This window comes from Onychostoma macrolepis, chromosome 07 (assembly GCF_012432095.1).
Source record: "Onychostoma macrolepis isolate SWU-2019 chromosome 07, ASM1243209v1, whole genome shotgun sequence".
In the NCBI taxonomy this organism is placed as follows: domain Eukaryota; kingdom Metazoa; phylum Chordata; class Actinopteri; order Cypriniformes; family Cyprinidae; genus Onychostoma; species Onychostoma macrolepis.
Window position 1 is genome coordinate 13,981,940 of NC_081161.1, and position 15,501 is coordinate 13,997,440.

Sequence of the window (15,501 nt, forward strand, 5' to 3'; positions counted from 1 at the left end):
TGTCAGACCTCACAAAAAAAATAAAATAAATAATAATTAAAAATTGGATTAGTGTGGTGATCCATTCCTATAACTCAACTGTGTCTGGACTTACAGGTCTCCCCAAATCTGCTCAAATTTGCCCTGGCTCATGGGCAGCTCTAGCAGTTCCTTATCACTCATGGCACCGCTACCTGCAGCCTGATTCACGGCCAATAGAGGGCACTGGAGACAGTAGAAATAGAAACTAGCAAGAGACCGGGACAAAAGAAACAAAATATTCGATAAACAAACACAAAAAAGCCCAGTGTGCATAAAATTAAAAATATTAACAACATATTGGACTATGCAACTGTAACATTTACCGTCTCTAGCGGAAAATGCCTCTCTGAACCAGAAACAGACCACGGATCGTCACTTAAAATAATTTTTCAAAACTTTTTCGCATCCAAAATATCTGTTATCCAACCATTGTCAAAACACTGTGATGGTGTTATTACAGATCCTGGGGTTTAGTGTTGATGGGTAAAAAAATCCACCTAATTAGGACCAAACCCAACAAACTAACTGTAACTGGATACTGTAACAAAGCAATTGACACACTAGATTTCGATGTGGGATCAAAAACATCTCATGGAAAATACTGATAAACTAAAAGGAGTGTGTTGTGTTGATGTTCACATAAGAGGAAATACATAGCTAATAAACATCTCCGTGTTTAAAGATAAATATGTCTCGTTCTTTCGCATCAAGCCCTAATCTAAACATCGATAAATCGATTAATGTGAGCAACGTGGCATTATAACCTGTCAGATAACCCGTAAAATAAAAGAAGAAAACCCTATGTTAACATCAATCATATTTCATCTTGACTTAAGACAGGAACATTTTTTCATCGTTTGTTAGCTTACATAAAGACGACTTTCAAACGTGCGTGGTAATTAATCAGCGTATCGATCTGGATCAATAACTTACCTCCCTCCCAGTGAAACTCCTTTTCCAAATCTCTACACACTTGACGCTTTCGGATCTTGAAAGAGCACACGTGTTGTTTTAGATAACTATTTTGCAGTTCACAGACGACACTTCCTATACATCACAGTGAAAAAGACCGCAGTCACGTGGGAGCGGTCACGTGACAGGCGCGAATTATTAAAGTGCATTTTTTGAATTCACGATCAATAATTTTAAATAAGAAATTGACAGGAAATTAATGTTTTGTTTCGTTGCTAGTTAGAGACCCTTTATATGGAGAAGGCAGCAATGAATACTAAATATATTTTTGGTTACATATTGGACATATCATTTAAGATTGTTGTTTTTTAAAGAACAAAGGTTGGCAGATTTGTCACACTGGAAATGGCCATCTCTGTTAGTCCTCACCGAAGGACTGAGATCTCTCTGTCTTTTAACTGATAGCTAACATAAACATTTCCCCAAATTAAACCAGAAATCCACATTTTTGAAAATGAAACTTCTGTTGTGCTTGAAACAAGTTCCAAATGCAATGGCAGACACACAAACAGCACTTTCTATTCAGTAAATCTGAAATCCAGTTAACTTAAGCAGTTTATAGCTACCATTTGTGGTATGGCTTCCCTTCCATGTAGATAAGTTAGCCTAACGCAGTACGCGTAGCAAGGTTTTATATATATATATATATATATATATATATATATATACACAGTATATCACAGAAGTGAGTACACCCCTCACATTTTTGTAAATATTTTATTATATCTTTTCATGTGACAACACTGAAGAAATGACACTTTGCAACAATGTAAAGTAGTGAGTGTACAGCTTGTATAACAGTGTAAATTTGCTGTCCCCTCAAAATAACTCAACACACAGCCATTAATGTCTAAACCGTTGGCCACAAAAGTGAGTACACCCCTAAGTGAAAATGTCCAAATTGGGCCCAATTAGCCATTTTCTCTCCCCGGTGTCATGTGACTCGTTAGTGTTACAAGGTCTCAGGTGTGAATGGGGAGCAGGTGTGTTAAATTTGGTGTTATCGCTCTCACTCTCTCATACTGGTCACTGGAAGTTCAACATGGCACCTCGTGGGAAAGAACTCTCTGAGGATCTGAAAAAAAGAATTGTTGCTCTACATAAAGATGGCGTAGGCTATAAGAAGATTGCCAAGACCCTGAAACTGAGCTGCAGCACGGTAACACCAAATTTAACACACCTGCTCCCCATTCACACCTGAGACCTCGTAATACATATATATTCTGTTTTATATATATGGGTCATTCTACAGAAACGTCCACTTTTGGTATGGCAAAATGTCTTAAAATGTTTATTTCTTTTTTACATTTAAACTTAGACCACATTATTAGATTACCTTTTGACTTTATGAATACATATAAATGACAGCTTAATTATATATTTTTTAGCTTTTTTGTTATTTCAAGACCATATGTATCATTTTTTTGTCACTGGTGTTACCTTCTTTAGCAATATTAAAAGTTTTTATGAAATATTATTTCTAAAAAAAAAATTCAGCACATGTAGTCAGAGTTACAGAAAAATAATGAAAATGCAAGAAATAAGGAGATTATGTTTTATTTATTTAATGTAACAGACAAAAACAGTACAGTAACACCAGTGACAGTAACACCAGTGACATGCATTGGATCTGATATATTGATCGTCACTGGTGTTATCCATAAGGAAGGTAACAGTGACAGTAACACCAGTGACAATTTTCATGAAAAATGCATTTTACAAAATGTCTGCTGCAAGGTATCAAGCCACTTGTTGTCAATCATGGTATACTCACTAAATTAAGTAGTTTAATCCATTTGTATTATAGTTTTTTTTTACAATTCCCTAACAATAAATGGGTCACACCAGTGACATCAACTAAAAGCTTCATATGAAATCATGAGATAAATGAGAAAATTTCTCATAACTGAAAAGAAACAGTGGACTAAACATGGGCCTTTTTTCATAGATGTTTAGAAAATAGGAAGGAGGAAGTCGAGTGATGTCATCGGTGTGATTTATTATTTTTTTTAAGCGGTAACACCAGTGACACAACTCCAGGGGACCACTGTTTTCATTATACATTTTATAATATTTATTTGGCATTTTGTTTTATGCCATTTATATCATATATTTGATAGTTATGAATAGACTTTTGTATTTTAAATGGTAGAAAATCCTGTTTTTGACCTCAAAATAAAGCACTTTCCTGCTGTACATGGCTGTGGGGACAAGCAGTTTTGTGGTACTTATAATTCTATATAATTAATAAAAAATAAATAATACCACATTGATGGCTCATGAAGGTGTAATTGTTTAAATAACATTGTTTCATTTTAAAATATTAAAAAAATTGTAACCCTAATGTGTATTTCAATTGTAATATTTCTTTAAAGTCTAGGGACAGAAAAGTGGACGTTTCTGTAGAATGACCCATATATATATATATATATATGTATGTAAGGGATAATCAACGCCTAGCTGTGCATTAAACGATTTGAATGCACGACATGGAGGCGAAGAACCGCCAGACGCGCAGCGGAGTAACTCTATGTTACTATGGTTACCAATGTTTATAGGAAGCGCATTAATATAGAACTTGATTAAACTGACCTGGAACTACCTGTGCGGTTCAACGAATTCAATCAACACCTGCCAGCCAATCAGAATCGAGTATTCAGACAGACCATGACATAAATGTATATATTTTTTTGTTAATTGTATAATAAAGAAAAAGAAAAAGCTAGTGTTAGTTTTGTTTTTGTTGTTGTTTTTAAAGAAAACAAGCAGTTAGTAAATGGATAGAGTGCAATTCTAAAAGGGAGTGTGTTTTTTTTTTTTTTTTTTTTTAAAGAACAGAATTAGAATAGAGAGTGCTAGAGTTAGAGGGTCAAATAAAGATGGAAGAGATGTGTTTTTAGCCGATTCTTGAAGATGGCTAAGGATTGAGTTGGGCAGGTCATCCGTCTTTCGGATGAGACGTTAAACTGAGGTCCTGACTCTCTGTGGTCATTAAAAATCCCATGGCACTTCTTGTAAAGACTAGGGGTGTAACCCCGGTGTCCTGGCCAAATTCCATTCACTGGCCCTTGTCAATCATGGCCTCCTAATAATCCCCATCCACTTGACTGGCTCTATGACTCTCTCCTCTCCACCTGTAGATGGTGTGTGGTGAGCACACTGGCGCCGTTGTACTGTGGCTGCCGTCGCACCATCCAAGTGGATGCTGCACACTGGTGGTGATTGAGGAGAGACCCCCCCAACATGATTGTAAAGCGCTTTGGGTGTACAGCAATACACAAAGCGCTATATAAATGTCATTCATTCATACCACCAGGAGGGAACATTTAATGTAAAAGTCAGTGAAAGTGATTTTGTGCCTCTTTGAGATGGCACAATAATGCGCCATTCACTTGCAGAACGCAAGCTTCTAGAGGGCACATAAGTCTGAAGTAATGAATTTAGGTAAAGGGGTGCAGAGGCAGTGGTGGTTTTGTAGGGAAACATTAATGCCTTGAATTTTATGCGAGCAGCTATTGGTAGCCAGTGCAAATTGATAAACAGAGGTGTGATGTGCATTCTTTTCAGCTCATTAAAATTAATCTAATGATAATAATAATTAATAATAAGCCTCTTTTTTTTCAAGAGTTCCGATCTTGAAATACGTTGCAATACTTTAATGACTAATATAGATTAATGCCCTTTTTTATTATTTTTATTTTAGACATGTTATCACATTTGAAAAATGCAATTTATTTATTTTGAGGTGATACATAAAAATAAGAGCATCAAATCAAAAATGGATTTTAAATGTCACGTGGTCTACACTGAGCACTGGATCTACATTTTTAATTCTGTAGCAGACCCTGTGTCCGTTTTTAAGGGATCTGGTTTCTCTGGGTTCAGTGAGAAAGGCACACATGACTCTAGCTGGGGCCCTTCAGCTGACAGGTATCAGATTTAACCACCCTTTCTTTGCCAGGAACATCAGAGGATCAAGGAGAGAGGTGTTTCATAGGAACAAGACAAGCAAAGGAGAGAAAGTGGCATGAATTGGAAGCATGTTAAACTACCAGGGGTATGTGGTAATTAGGGCTTTTAAATTGAGTGAACAACGTCAGACATTTTTCCATTGCATCAATTGTATTGTTTTGGTTTCAGACTTTAACCCCTAGCCTCACAAATTTTAACTAAAAGAAGACCCTGCACACCTCAAGATATAAGTGGTACAGTCCACAATTGAGGAACACCTGTTGCTTCGGGAGGATTCTTTTCGTGTGACATGGGAATGAGTTTGTGGGGAGGGGGTTATAGGCAGAGTTTGTGACCCCTTCGGCATGTGTTCCAAAATAGAAAGGGATTTTTAAGCTATGAAAAGCTGGACAATAGAGACTAGGTCAGCCCAGCTGACCACTCTTGGCATGCTGTTGGGTTCTAAACCACCAGGCTGGGTATCTGGACGCTTTTGACCCAGCTAATCATGTGGTGGAAGCTGAACCAACAAAGTGAATCTTTGAATATCTCAAACCATACATTCAAATAATACTTTCAGCTTATTAGTGAGGATATACATAATGTCTAACAGTGTATTAATGTTTAACTTTATAGTAATTAGTCTCAGTTCTACACAAAATGTAATGTGTCTTTCTCTTTAGGTCTGTGCTAATAAAAACGAATAAAACTAAACTAGAACTAAAGCAAACTTCATGCAAGCCATGCTACTGTACCCTTACTCTTATACGCAATGACACATAAGGACAATTTGTGCATCGACAAACCAACCTTGTAGGACCAGAGCTAATGGAAAGTCTAGTCACTGTTGCTACACTTTTCACATAGATCTAAACCCCTCCCCTCCGCCTCAGCCCAAACTTCAAAAATAAATGCGGGTGGAGAGTGTGTGAGCATGTGTCCCCATGCCCTCCTCTTCAAACCTCATGTGTCACAGAGGAAATTATAGACACTGGAGTAACACTTGAGTCTAGATCCATATTCTATACTTTGTTGTTCTTTTTTTTTTTTTTTTTTTTTTTAACTAGCTCTTGTCTATGTGTGTGTTTAAAAGGACCAATTAAATTCACAGATCAGTGCTTTGGAATAATACTGTTTGGAGAAGACTTGCAAGACAGGACCAAAACTTTGAGTCTCACACGCTCAGCGTCATGCCGGCTGGGTTTCAGCAGCTGGGAGGGGAGGTAATGAAAATATAGATTATGTATTATGTATGTTAGATAGTGTGATCTGTGATACACTCTGATGATGACTGTTTAACTTGAATCTTTAAAATATAAACATTTTAAACCAAATTTTTAATTGCTTCTAAATAAAACAAAAGTATGTTTATGTTTACGGCAATGGCTGTGCTGTTATTATTTGATTTAAAAACCTAAAATAAATTATGAGAGTTAATAAATTATAGATTATGAGAATGTGTCTGATTAAATATTACATTCACATTCAGATGTGCAGCTTCTGTCAGTTCTGGTACGATGATAAAGTTATCCCAAAATATTGCGATCCAGCGAGAGTATTAAATGGCAATAAAGTCAACATTGCAGTTAGAGGAAGTATGTAAATGGTCACATGTTTCAAGGTCAAATCTTTGCTTTTAAATGACCTAGAGGTACTTAGTAAAAGCATTGCAGTCACACAGTGTACTTTAAATGATAGTGTAACTAGCTGAATACCAATACTTGTTGGTACCACACTTTGTGGTGTGATGACAGTATTCATGACCCTGAGACACCACTAATTGCCAACCTCAACAATATTGTTGTTACACCAGTATGTGTAAAGACCTCACTTTAACGTTTTGTATATACTGGCAAAAGTACAGTACACCTCTAGACATGATAAGCAAGAAAACTTTTCTTGTAAACATTTACTGTATTTACAATTTACTAAAGAAATATGTTGCTTTTACATCTCAGATCAAAAAGAGTAGTTTTTAAACCTTTATTTAGCTGAAACTGAAAAATAAAAATGCTTTGCAGACATAATGTCTCTCTTGACATTGTTTTTGTGTATCATTACAAAACCCATTTGAATCTCAAAATAGCTGGGTCATGCCAGTGAGGGGAAAAAATAAAAAAAGTTAATTTAGTTTGTTTCTTTCTTTGCATTACATTAGTTTGTTTCTTTTTTTTTTCTTTTTTTTTTGTATTACATCATAAAACAATGAAAATATGAGCAACAAATGATTTTAATTTATTTTATATAGAATTAATTTAGATGCATCTTGTCTGTGTGTGTGTGTGTGTGTGTGTATATATATATATATAGCATTTGGTTAGAGAGGTGTGTTTGACACTCCTAATTAATAGTGTCAGCAGATATAAACAAGAAAGGGGTCTGCTCTGTGCTGCGCTGCTGTCACTCAGTGAAAAGACAGGTGTGTGGTCCATGCAGCTAATGCCACATGAACCACAAAGACATAGGAACAGACTGAACCATTTACCTCTAAACACATGACAAACAGACAGAACAGATCAAAATCAGTATAAAGCTTTAAAAAGCTGCAATCCTTAATTAAAAATGAATATAGAGTAATCAGATGCATATATTGCTTTCAACATTTCAAATGTTGAACATATTGCTGTAAAGACATTGTATTCTATGACTTAATGGTTGCGTTGTATGCGCAGGTTGAGGTTGAGGCAATTATGTCCCTGAGGGTCTGCATAGCCATCCAGTTAACAAGATCACCATCAATATCTCTCTTACATGTTTATCTACAACAATTCTAAATATATATTTACATTTTAGTCCAATGTATAAATACAGAATTACAATATTTATTCATATAAAATACATATTCATAATAATAGCTAGACAGGTCTGAGGATGACAGTATTGCTGTAATAACCTCCTTTTTTGTAACTGTTACATTACAGATTTGTATCTGTTTCATTTTGATATTTGACTATTTTAATAGTTCCATTTGTACATTAGCTGAACTAACAATAAAAATACTTTTAAAGCATTTATTAATCATAGTGAATGTCAATTTCAACATTTACTAACATTAAAATCAAAAGTTGTCTATTAATATTTAATGGGCCTGAGCTTTTTTCTTTTTTATTTACTAAGGTTAACAAAGATTAATAAATACTGTAGAATATCTAGTGCTCATTTATAGTTAATGTTAATGTCAGTTAATGCATTAAATAACATTAAATAATGGGACCTTACTGTAAAGTGTTACAGATTTGACCAACAGTGTGCAGATAAAATTGTTTAGTTTCAATGGACTTATGATATTGCAGTTATAAACATTATAAATGTTGGTGTCCTGCAGAGAATAACTGGAACCCTCGCACTGTCAGTGTTTACTGCTGTTCTGGGTTCCCTTCAATTTGGCTACAACATTGGAGTCATCAATGCTCCACAGAAGGTAATAATTAATCTATACTTAAATCTGTTGCTCATAAATATTTTGGACATATTATAATATGTATATGTATAATAAGTATTGTTAAAGCTTAATTTCGAAACAGCTGGATATTATGTTGTCTAAACGATTGTGACTATATTTATTAACAGTGACCTAATATTTAAAGTGCAGTTTTGGCTATATTATATAAGATTTTAATATTCAGCTATAATCATTTCAAATGCATCTACAGTCCCTCAAAATAATTTTTATGCCATTTAAATTGTTTTTTAAATTTAACTCCAATGTGTCATTATAAGCTTCCAAAGTGTGAAAACATTTGCTTACATCTTACAATGTACAGCAAATCAGGAACATCTAATCCTTGAGTGTGCTTTGAGGGCACATGGGAGAGCGAAAATTTAGATGTGACATTTCCACAGATGAGACCAAAATAACATACAGCTTATGCTTATGTTATTGTTTCATCTACTAAAGGTCACATTTTGGAAATCTCTTTGTTCTTGTACATGGTCTTGTAAATATATATGCTTTACCATCACAGCTATAAATTACATTTCAAATTAATTTTAATTTGTAATAATAGTCACAGTATTACTGTTTTTCTGTATTTTTGATCAATTAAATGCAGCCTCAGTTATGGTAAGGCAAAAAATTCTAAAACATCTCTCAAAAATATTTTAAAAATCTTTCTGACCCCAAATGTCTGAATAATAGTGTATGTAAACCCCAGATGTGCTCCAACTCTTTTGCCCATAAATTTAATGAGTAATAAATGAGTAATTTTACATTTGCATTCATGTACAGCTCACAAATTGCATTGGTCTGTGCCTCAGATTCAGCACAGCTGAAGCCCTTTCTCCTGCTTTAGAAAACAATACTAGGCATTTGCATTCAAATGTGATAAGAAAGATATTTTCTGTCATGAGGTGAAAAGTAATATACAAAACATAAAATTAACTAATGCTGTAGCATAAGAATTTGAATGTGATATGGGGATGAATTTATCCTAGGAGTGCTAATGTCTCATGTCACCCTCTTCTTGTCTTCCCTTGTTTCTCCATCTATCTGACCTCAGATCATTGAGCAGGACTATAACTCAACATGGATGGAAAGATATGCAGAACCAATCCCTCCACAAACTCTGACATCTCTGTGGTCACTCTCTGTTGCCATCTTCTCCATTGGGGGCATGCTGTCCTCTTTCTCTGTGGGAATCATCTCAGAGTTCTTTGGCAGGTCAGCTCTATATTGACTTTTTATTATATATGAAACTGAATGTAACTAAAACAAATAATGTTCGGACTTAAGATTGGCATGGTACTTGTACTGATAATGATCAGTTTCGTAATTTATTGACTGATTGTAAAACCATTGTAAAACCACCATCTTCTTCAAGGTATCAATAATATAACATTACAATATCTATTTTTATATATAGTGTAGTGATTAAGTAAAAAGAGAGTGAAAGAAAATAAAGAGGGAGTGAAGAAAAGCAGGAAGGGGATGGGCAAATTCAAACCATATCATCAAGTGAAAAAGTTTAAGAAAGGACTGGGTTATTGTTTATCTAATTAATCCAAAGTGATTTTAACTACTCTTACAATAGGGCAAATTTGTTGAAGGCCATAGTGGTGATACGGGCATTCATATCTCCAGTTATGGGTTACAAAAGCTATGTAGGTAATGATGAAATGCCCTTAAGATGTCATGGACAGAGATGGCCACAGTGCTTTCCTTTGTGATTTATTTTAGCTGACATGCATAACATTGGAGTGGCACACCTGTACTCACCTAAAGAACATCAGAAAATATACTGTCAGCAGAAAATGGCCTTTCAATATATGGAGGAAATTAATTCTGTTCTGTTTCTTGAAATTGTCAAATCCAAACTTTCAATTTTGTTACATACAGGTACAATATTTGATGTTCTCTGTTTATGCTAGGAGGAAAGCAATGCTTATCAATAACGTCCTTGCGTTTATTGGTGGAGGCCTAATGGGAATGTCCAAAATCAGCAGGTCATTTGAAATGATGATTTTAGGACGCTTTACCATTGGGGCATATTGTGGTAAGCATTCACTCTTTTTCTTACACATTACAAACAAGGTATCTAGGACATATTAATGGTATTTGGGATATATTATAGGATATACTAAAAGAGTACATTAAAGTTGATTTAATTTCATTTTATTCTTAAATATTCTTTCATCTGAAATCAACTTCTGTGTTGACAAGTTCTGTGATCAACTTTTTATTATGTTATAGAATCTACATACAAAAATACAAATAAACATTTGAATAATTTTCTCCCACATACCCAAGGCGGCCAAACCCTCCATCCCCTTCTCCCAATAATACCTTGAAAATATAATAAAACATTTTCAAAATAGTGCAAAACAGAAACCAATTACAGTAACTGAAAGCATAAAGTTAGAAACATAAGGCATAGGTCTTACACCCGTTTGATTTTTGAGATTGCATCTATCCATGCCAAGTCTTCTGAGAAGCTCCATGTAATCTTGCTACTGAAAGCTCCAAATTTGCAATGCCCAGAAACGACTGCATCCAGTGAGTCCATGCTAGAGAGTGTGGAGGTTTTCAGCGCAAGGCGAGCATTTTTTAGCAAACATCCATAGAAAAACAACTTCTTCCGAGTTAGAGAGAAAGTGCAAAGGGAATCATCACAACAAGCTACCTTCAAGTCCAAAATGGCCTTCAAAATTGTGGAAACCTGTCTCCAATTTTGTTGACTTTAGGGCAGTCCCAAAACATGCATACATGTACCTATGCATCCATTAGAACAAAAGTTGCATCTAGGGGAGGTGGAAATCTTCATTAATTGATGCTTCCTGGGAGTGAGATACATCCTATGAATCATCTTAAAATAAATTAGCTGATGATTAGGATTTTTAGAGACATGTTTGAGATTTGCCCATATTGAATCCCAACATTTTGGTATTACTCTGAGCCAGCCCCATTAATATCCCTGTACCAAATATCCTCAGTTGGGAGCCTTTTATAAGAAGCCTCCAAAAATGACAACAAAAAAACCATACCCTGTGTACCCTCATATGAAGTAAGCAATTTATGTAAGATGAGACAAGGAATACTAGAGCCCCAAGGGACCCCATATGAATGCATGGCAGATCTCAAGTGCAGATATAAGAAAAAAGAAGTGCCTGGTAAATTATATCTTGCTCGTAAATCATTAAAGGACTGTAAACCATTGTTCCCCCAAACATCGGCCAAAACATTGATCACTTTATCACTCCAAACAGAGAAAACAAAAGGTTTATTAACTGAAAGAAGTTTGTGATTACGGAATAATAGGGAATGGGAATACCAATTATGATCATTATGGGAAAACTTTGAGGCAGCCTGCCAGATAGAAAGAAGATATGACATAACAGGACCAATACATTGTTTCACATTCTTTAATGGAATGTTGCAATAGATCAAATCCTGTAGTCTATATAGTAGAGCCAGATTAAATTCAATCGGTTGCCAAGATACATTCGAATCAGGATTCAGCCACACTGTGAGAGGGCGCAAGATAAACACCCAATGATAAAGCTTAAAGTCAGGTAGTGCAAGTCCACCAACATCCCTGCAACATACCTAATGCAAGGTAATATATCAATATTAATGAAAGAAACCTGGCCGTGTAAAGATAAAGGTAATGTTGACCAATGAGTCAACATTCTCTACACGATTATATATGCATATACCCCGGAAATGTTTCAAAGCTAATGTGTGTAGAGACGGAAAGATGTCCACACCCAAATATCTAAAACTGGTAACAACTAGAATAAAAGATGGTAAAACAGAATTAACAGATAAATTATTTAAATGCACCACTGCAGATTTGTTCCAATTGATCTTATACCCAGAGAATTGGCAAAAAGAGTTAAAGACTGACAAAATATGATGGATAGATTTGTATCATTGTTATATAACAGGATGTCATCTGTGTATAATGAAATGTGAAGTATTACAAAATGTGATAGGATTTATCAAAGAATGTTGATGAATTTTCTGTGCAAGAGGCTCGAGAGAGAGAGAGAGAGAGAGAGAGAGAGAGAGAGAACAAGAGTGGCAAGAGGGGGCAACCCTGATGTGTCCAGCATAATATGGAAAACTTTGGAGAGGTGATTCCACCTGTCATGACCACAGCAGAGGGATTGGCATATAGTATTTTGACCATACTGATAAAGTCTCTGCCTAAATCAAACTATTCCAATGATTACCAAAGGTAATGCCATTCAAGCCTATCAAAGGCTTTCTTAGCATTCAAGGACATAGCTTACATTACCAACATAATCAACAGCAAGATAAGATTTGATAAAAATCAGTCTGATCGTTATGCACCAATTTAGTCATGAATGCCTCTAAGCGAGAGGCCAAAACTTTAATGAATAATTTCACGTCACTGTTTAAAAGAGACAACGGTCTATAATTTCCACACAGAGTCAGATCTTTGTTAGGTTTAGGTAACAAAGTAATGATAGCCATATTAGTACTGTTGTTAAAACAACCCACTTAAATGGAATGATGAATCATATTTAACAAGGGCTGTCCCAGCTGATTCAAGAAGGACATATATAATTCAGGAGGGATTCTATCCCATCCAGGAAACTTACCCCTCTTCATAAGTGTAAGAGCATCCTCATCCAAAAAAATTAGAGCGTCCCAAGGATGCCACCTCTGTTTCAGAGGGTCAAGGGTCAAATCCTGAAAAAAAGTTATTGCATAGAGTCTTACTGAAGATAAAATCTGACCTATATAAATTCTGATATATATATATATATATATATATTATTTTTTTTTTATTCTTTATTTGTGTCTTTGGGATCACTTATCAAACCAATAGAGATTGAATTGCCATAATATTTTAATTTTTTCAGCATTCCTTAGTCCAGTGTTTTAGTCCAATTTTTACTTCACTTCGGAACATTCATTCACAGATTTGCACTGCGCCGCTTCCTGCAGCGTCTTCACACACAGACGAGTGTGACATATAGCCTACCTCTGTAAATAAATACAATTTAATTCACGTTTCGCACACTTTAATGCCCTTTGAATGGAACATACACACTCGTTTCGAACTATAATCATGGCGGAATATCCTGTGATGTCCACTTTGCAGGGCACTTGCGTTCGAATAGAACAAACGTCGTATGAGATAAGAGATACATACAAAATATGCAGAGCAGGGGGGGCGCAAGGACTGGGATTGGGAAATGCTGCCTTAGTCTAAGTGCTAAAAGATGACTTGGCTTAGCACCATTAAAATAATAGGTTCTTCGAACCTTGTGCATTAAAAACTCAGCTCTATGCCTAAATAGCGAGTTTAGTTCTATGCGTGTCACATTTATTTATTGCCAAACATATTCAGAATAGAGGTCTGCAAGCCCGTCGGGTCCCGGGTTGGACTCGGGCTCATTTAGCTTCTCTCCTTTTATTGTGCCCATATACGCGCATAGCACACATAGGCTACTGTATGAAATGAAACATTGTCATTTTGATTATATTATAAATATTATACATCGCCTACGCAACGTGTACGCACGCATTAGCATACAGGTGACAGTTGACCATGCAGAGCATCAAGGAGAAGTTGGAGCGTGGGGAGTAACTAAAAGTTCCCAATGCTTCGGGAAAAGCTGCATTTTGGATCATCCATGCATTTGATGATAATCCTGACTCGCCATCTCCTCATTGGATACGCCCTTAGAGAGAAATGCATCTTTAGGGATTTTATAATGAAAGAGTTTTTGTTTTCGATTTGAATTATTTCGTTTTAAAGTAGTAATTCAAAGCTTTCTATAGATATATTTATCAAGTCAGTGAGGCAAGTATTCACTGTGTTTCGGTTTATCAGAAGCGCTCCCTCTCAAAACCGAAACTGCAGAAAGCGCATCCTGTTTTTTATTTATTTTTTTATTTTATATAAGCATGGTATTGTTGATATTGTGAGTGCACACAAATAAAAGTAGACCCTTTACAGTTCCGAACAATGTATTACTCTTACCTTTTATGAGCAAAAATGACGGTGTATTTAGAAATGTTTTCAATGCAAGTGATCGCGCTGGTGCCTCCACGTCCTGTAAAGCGAGCTTCAGCTTCCACTCTCCGCACAAACGATTGAAAATGTGTCAGTGCACATTTATCTAGTTTAAGCGTTTAAACTAACATTGTAGAGCTGTTTTATAATATTAGATTTAATTTTAGACAAGTTGTGATGAATTGAGAAGGCTAAATTTTTCAAACATAGGCTATGATCAACTCACTGTCTGCCGCTGACCACTTGGTTGTTGCTTTAAAAAACAAAAACTTACATTTAACGAATAAAAAATGCTTCAAACATTTTTCTAAATTAACTTAATAAAATAACGAAACGAAAACACAATCCCTTTGCCATTTCATACAAAACTGAACTATTTTAATAGCTGAAACAGTAGCATATGCTGTTTTGGGAGAAGGGAGGAAAAAGACGGGCTTGGGTCGGACTCGGTCCTAGATTTTAGGTCACTGCAGGGCTCTAGAACGTAGACATAGAAATGCCTTGTTTCATTGCAGATATATTCTAGCACTACCTTAGAGTCAGTGTAGAATCTCACATCATCCAGTGTTGTGTCCAGCTATTCTTGAAACACTTCTGCTACTCAAACTGCGAGTACAGCTGCACATAACCCGAGTCGAGGAATAGTGACATCTGGCTTTGAAGCTAGTTTTGCTCTGCTGAAGAGGTAACCCACTTCACTGAGACCATCTGCATTAGTAATTTTCAAGTACGTTGCTGTGCCTACAGCTTTAGTAGAAGCATCACAAAAGACAATGATCTCTTTCCTGTGCGCAGTAGACAACAAAGTGGATGTTTACCTTCTTGGGATTTTTAGTCCTTGGAGATGTTTGAGGGAATCTTTCCATTTCTGTCATCGCTCTTGTTTTTCTTTGGGCAAAACAACATTCCAATCACCTGCATCTCCAGAGATGTCTCTCAGAATGGAGCGACTCTCAATGCTTACAGGTACTATAAATCCTAGAGGATCATACAAGCTGTTGATGGTAGATAGCACTCCTCACTTGTGTAAGGTATGTCGCTTATGGATACTTGAAATACAAATGTATCT

General features: G+C 35.7%; 2 protein-coding genes across 3 annotated transcripts in view; one reads left to right on the forward strand and one right to left on the reverse strand.

The window, feature by feature from the left end:
* Nucleotides 1–1,107, reverse strand: part of LOC131543330 (cellular tumor antigen p53-like) — an 87,569-nt gene extending 86,462 nt beyond the window's left edge. The window contains exons 1-2 of one of the 2 annotated variants that reach the window (XM_058780565.1): nt 955–1,107; nt 95–204 (exon numbers count right to left, since the gene is read on the reverse strand). In XM_058780565.1, the coding sequence (XP_058636548.1) occupies nt 95–162 (68 nt within the window). In that variant the 5' untranslated portion in view covers nt 163–204; nt 955–1,107. Of the gene's footprint in view, nt 1–94; nt 227–954 lie in introns of both variants that reach the window. The other variant, XM_058780564.1, reaches the window with a different exon arrangement.
* A 4,745-nt stretch (nt 1,108–5,852) lies between these two features.
* Nucleotides 5,853–15,501, forward strand: part of LOC131543329 (solute carrier family 2, facilitated glucose transporter member 4-like) — a 65,200-nt gene continuing 55,551 nt past the window's right edge. The window contains exons 1-4 of the mRNA XM_058780563.1: nt 5,853–6,167; nt 8,270–8,365; nt 9,444–9,604; nt 10,312–10,436. Of these exons, the coding sequence (XP_058636546.1) occupies nt 6,135–6,167; nt 8,270–8,365; nt 9,444–9,604; nt 10,312–10,436 (415 nt within the window). The 5' untranslated portion in view covers nt 5,853–6,134. The remainder of the gene's footprint in view (nt 6,168–8,269; nt 8,366–9,443; nt 9,605–10,311; nt 10,437–15,501) is intronic.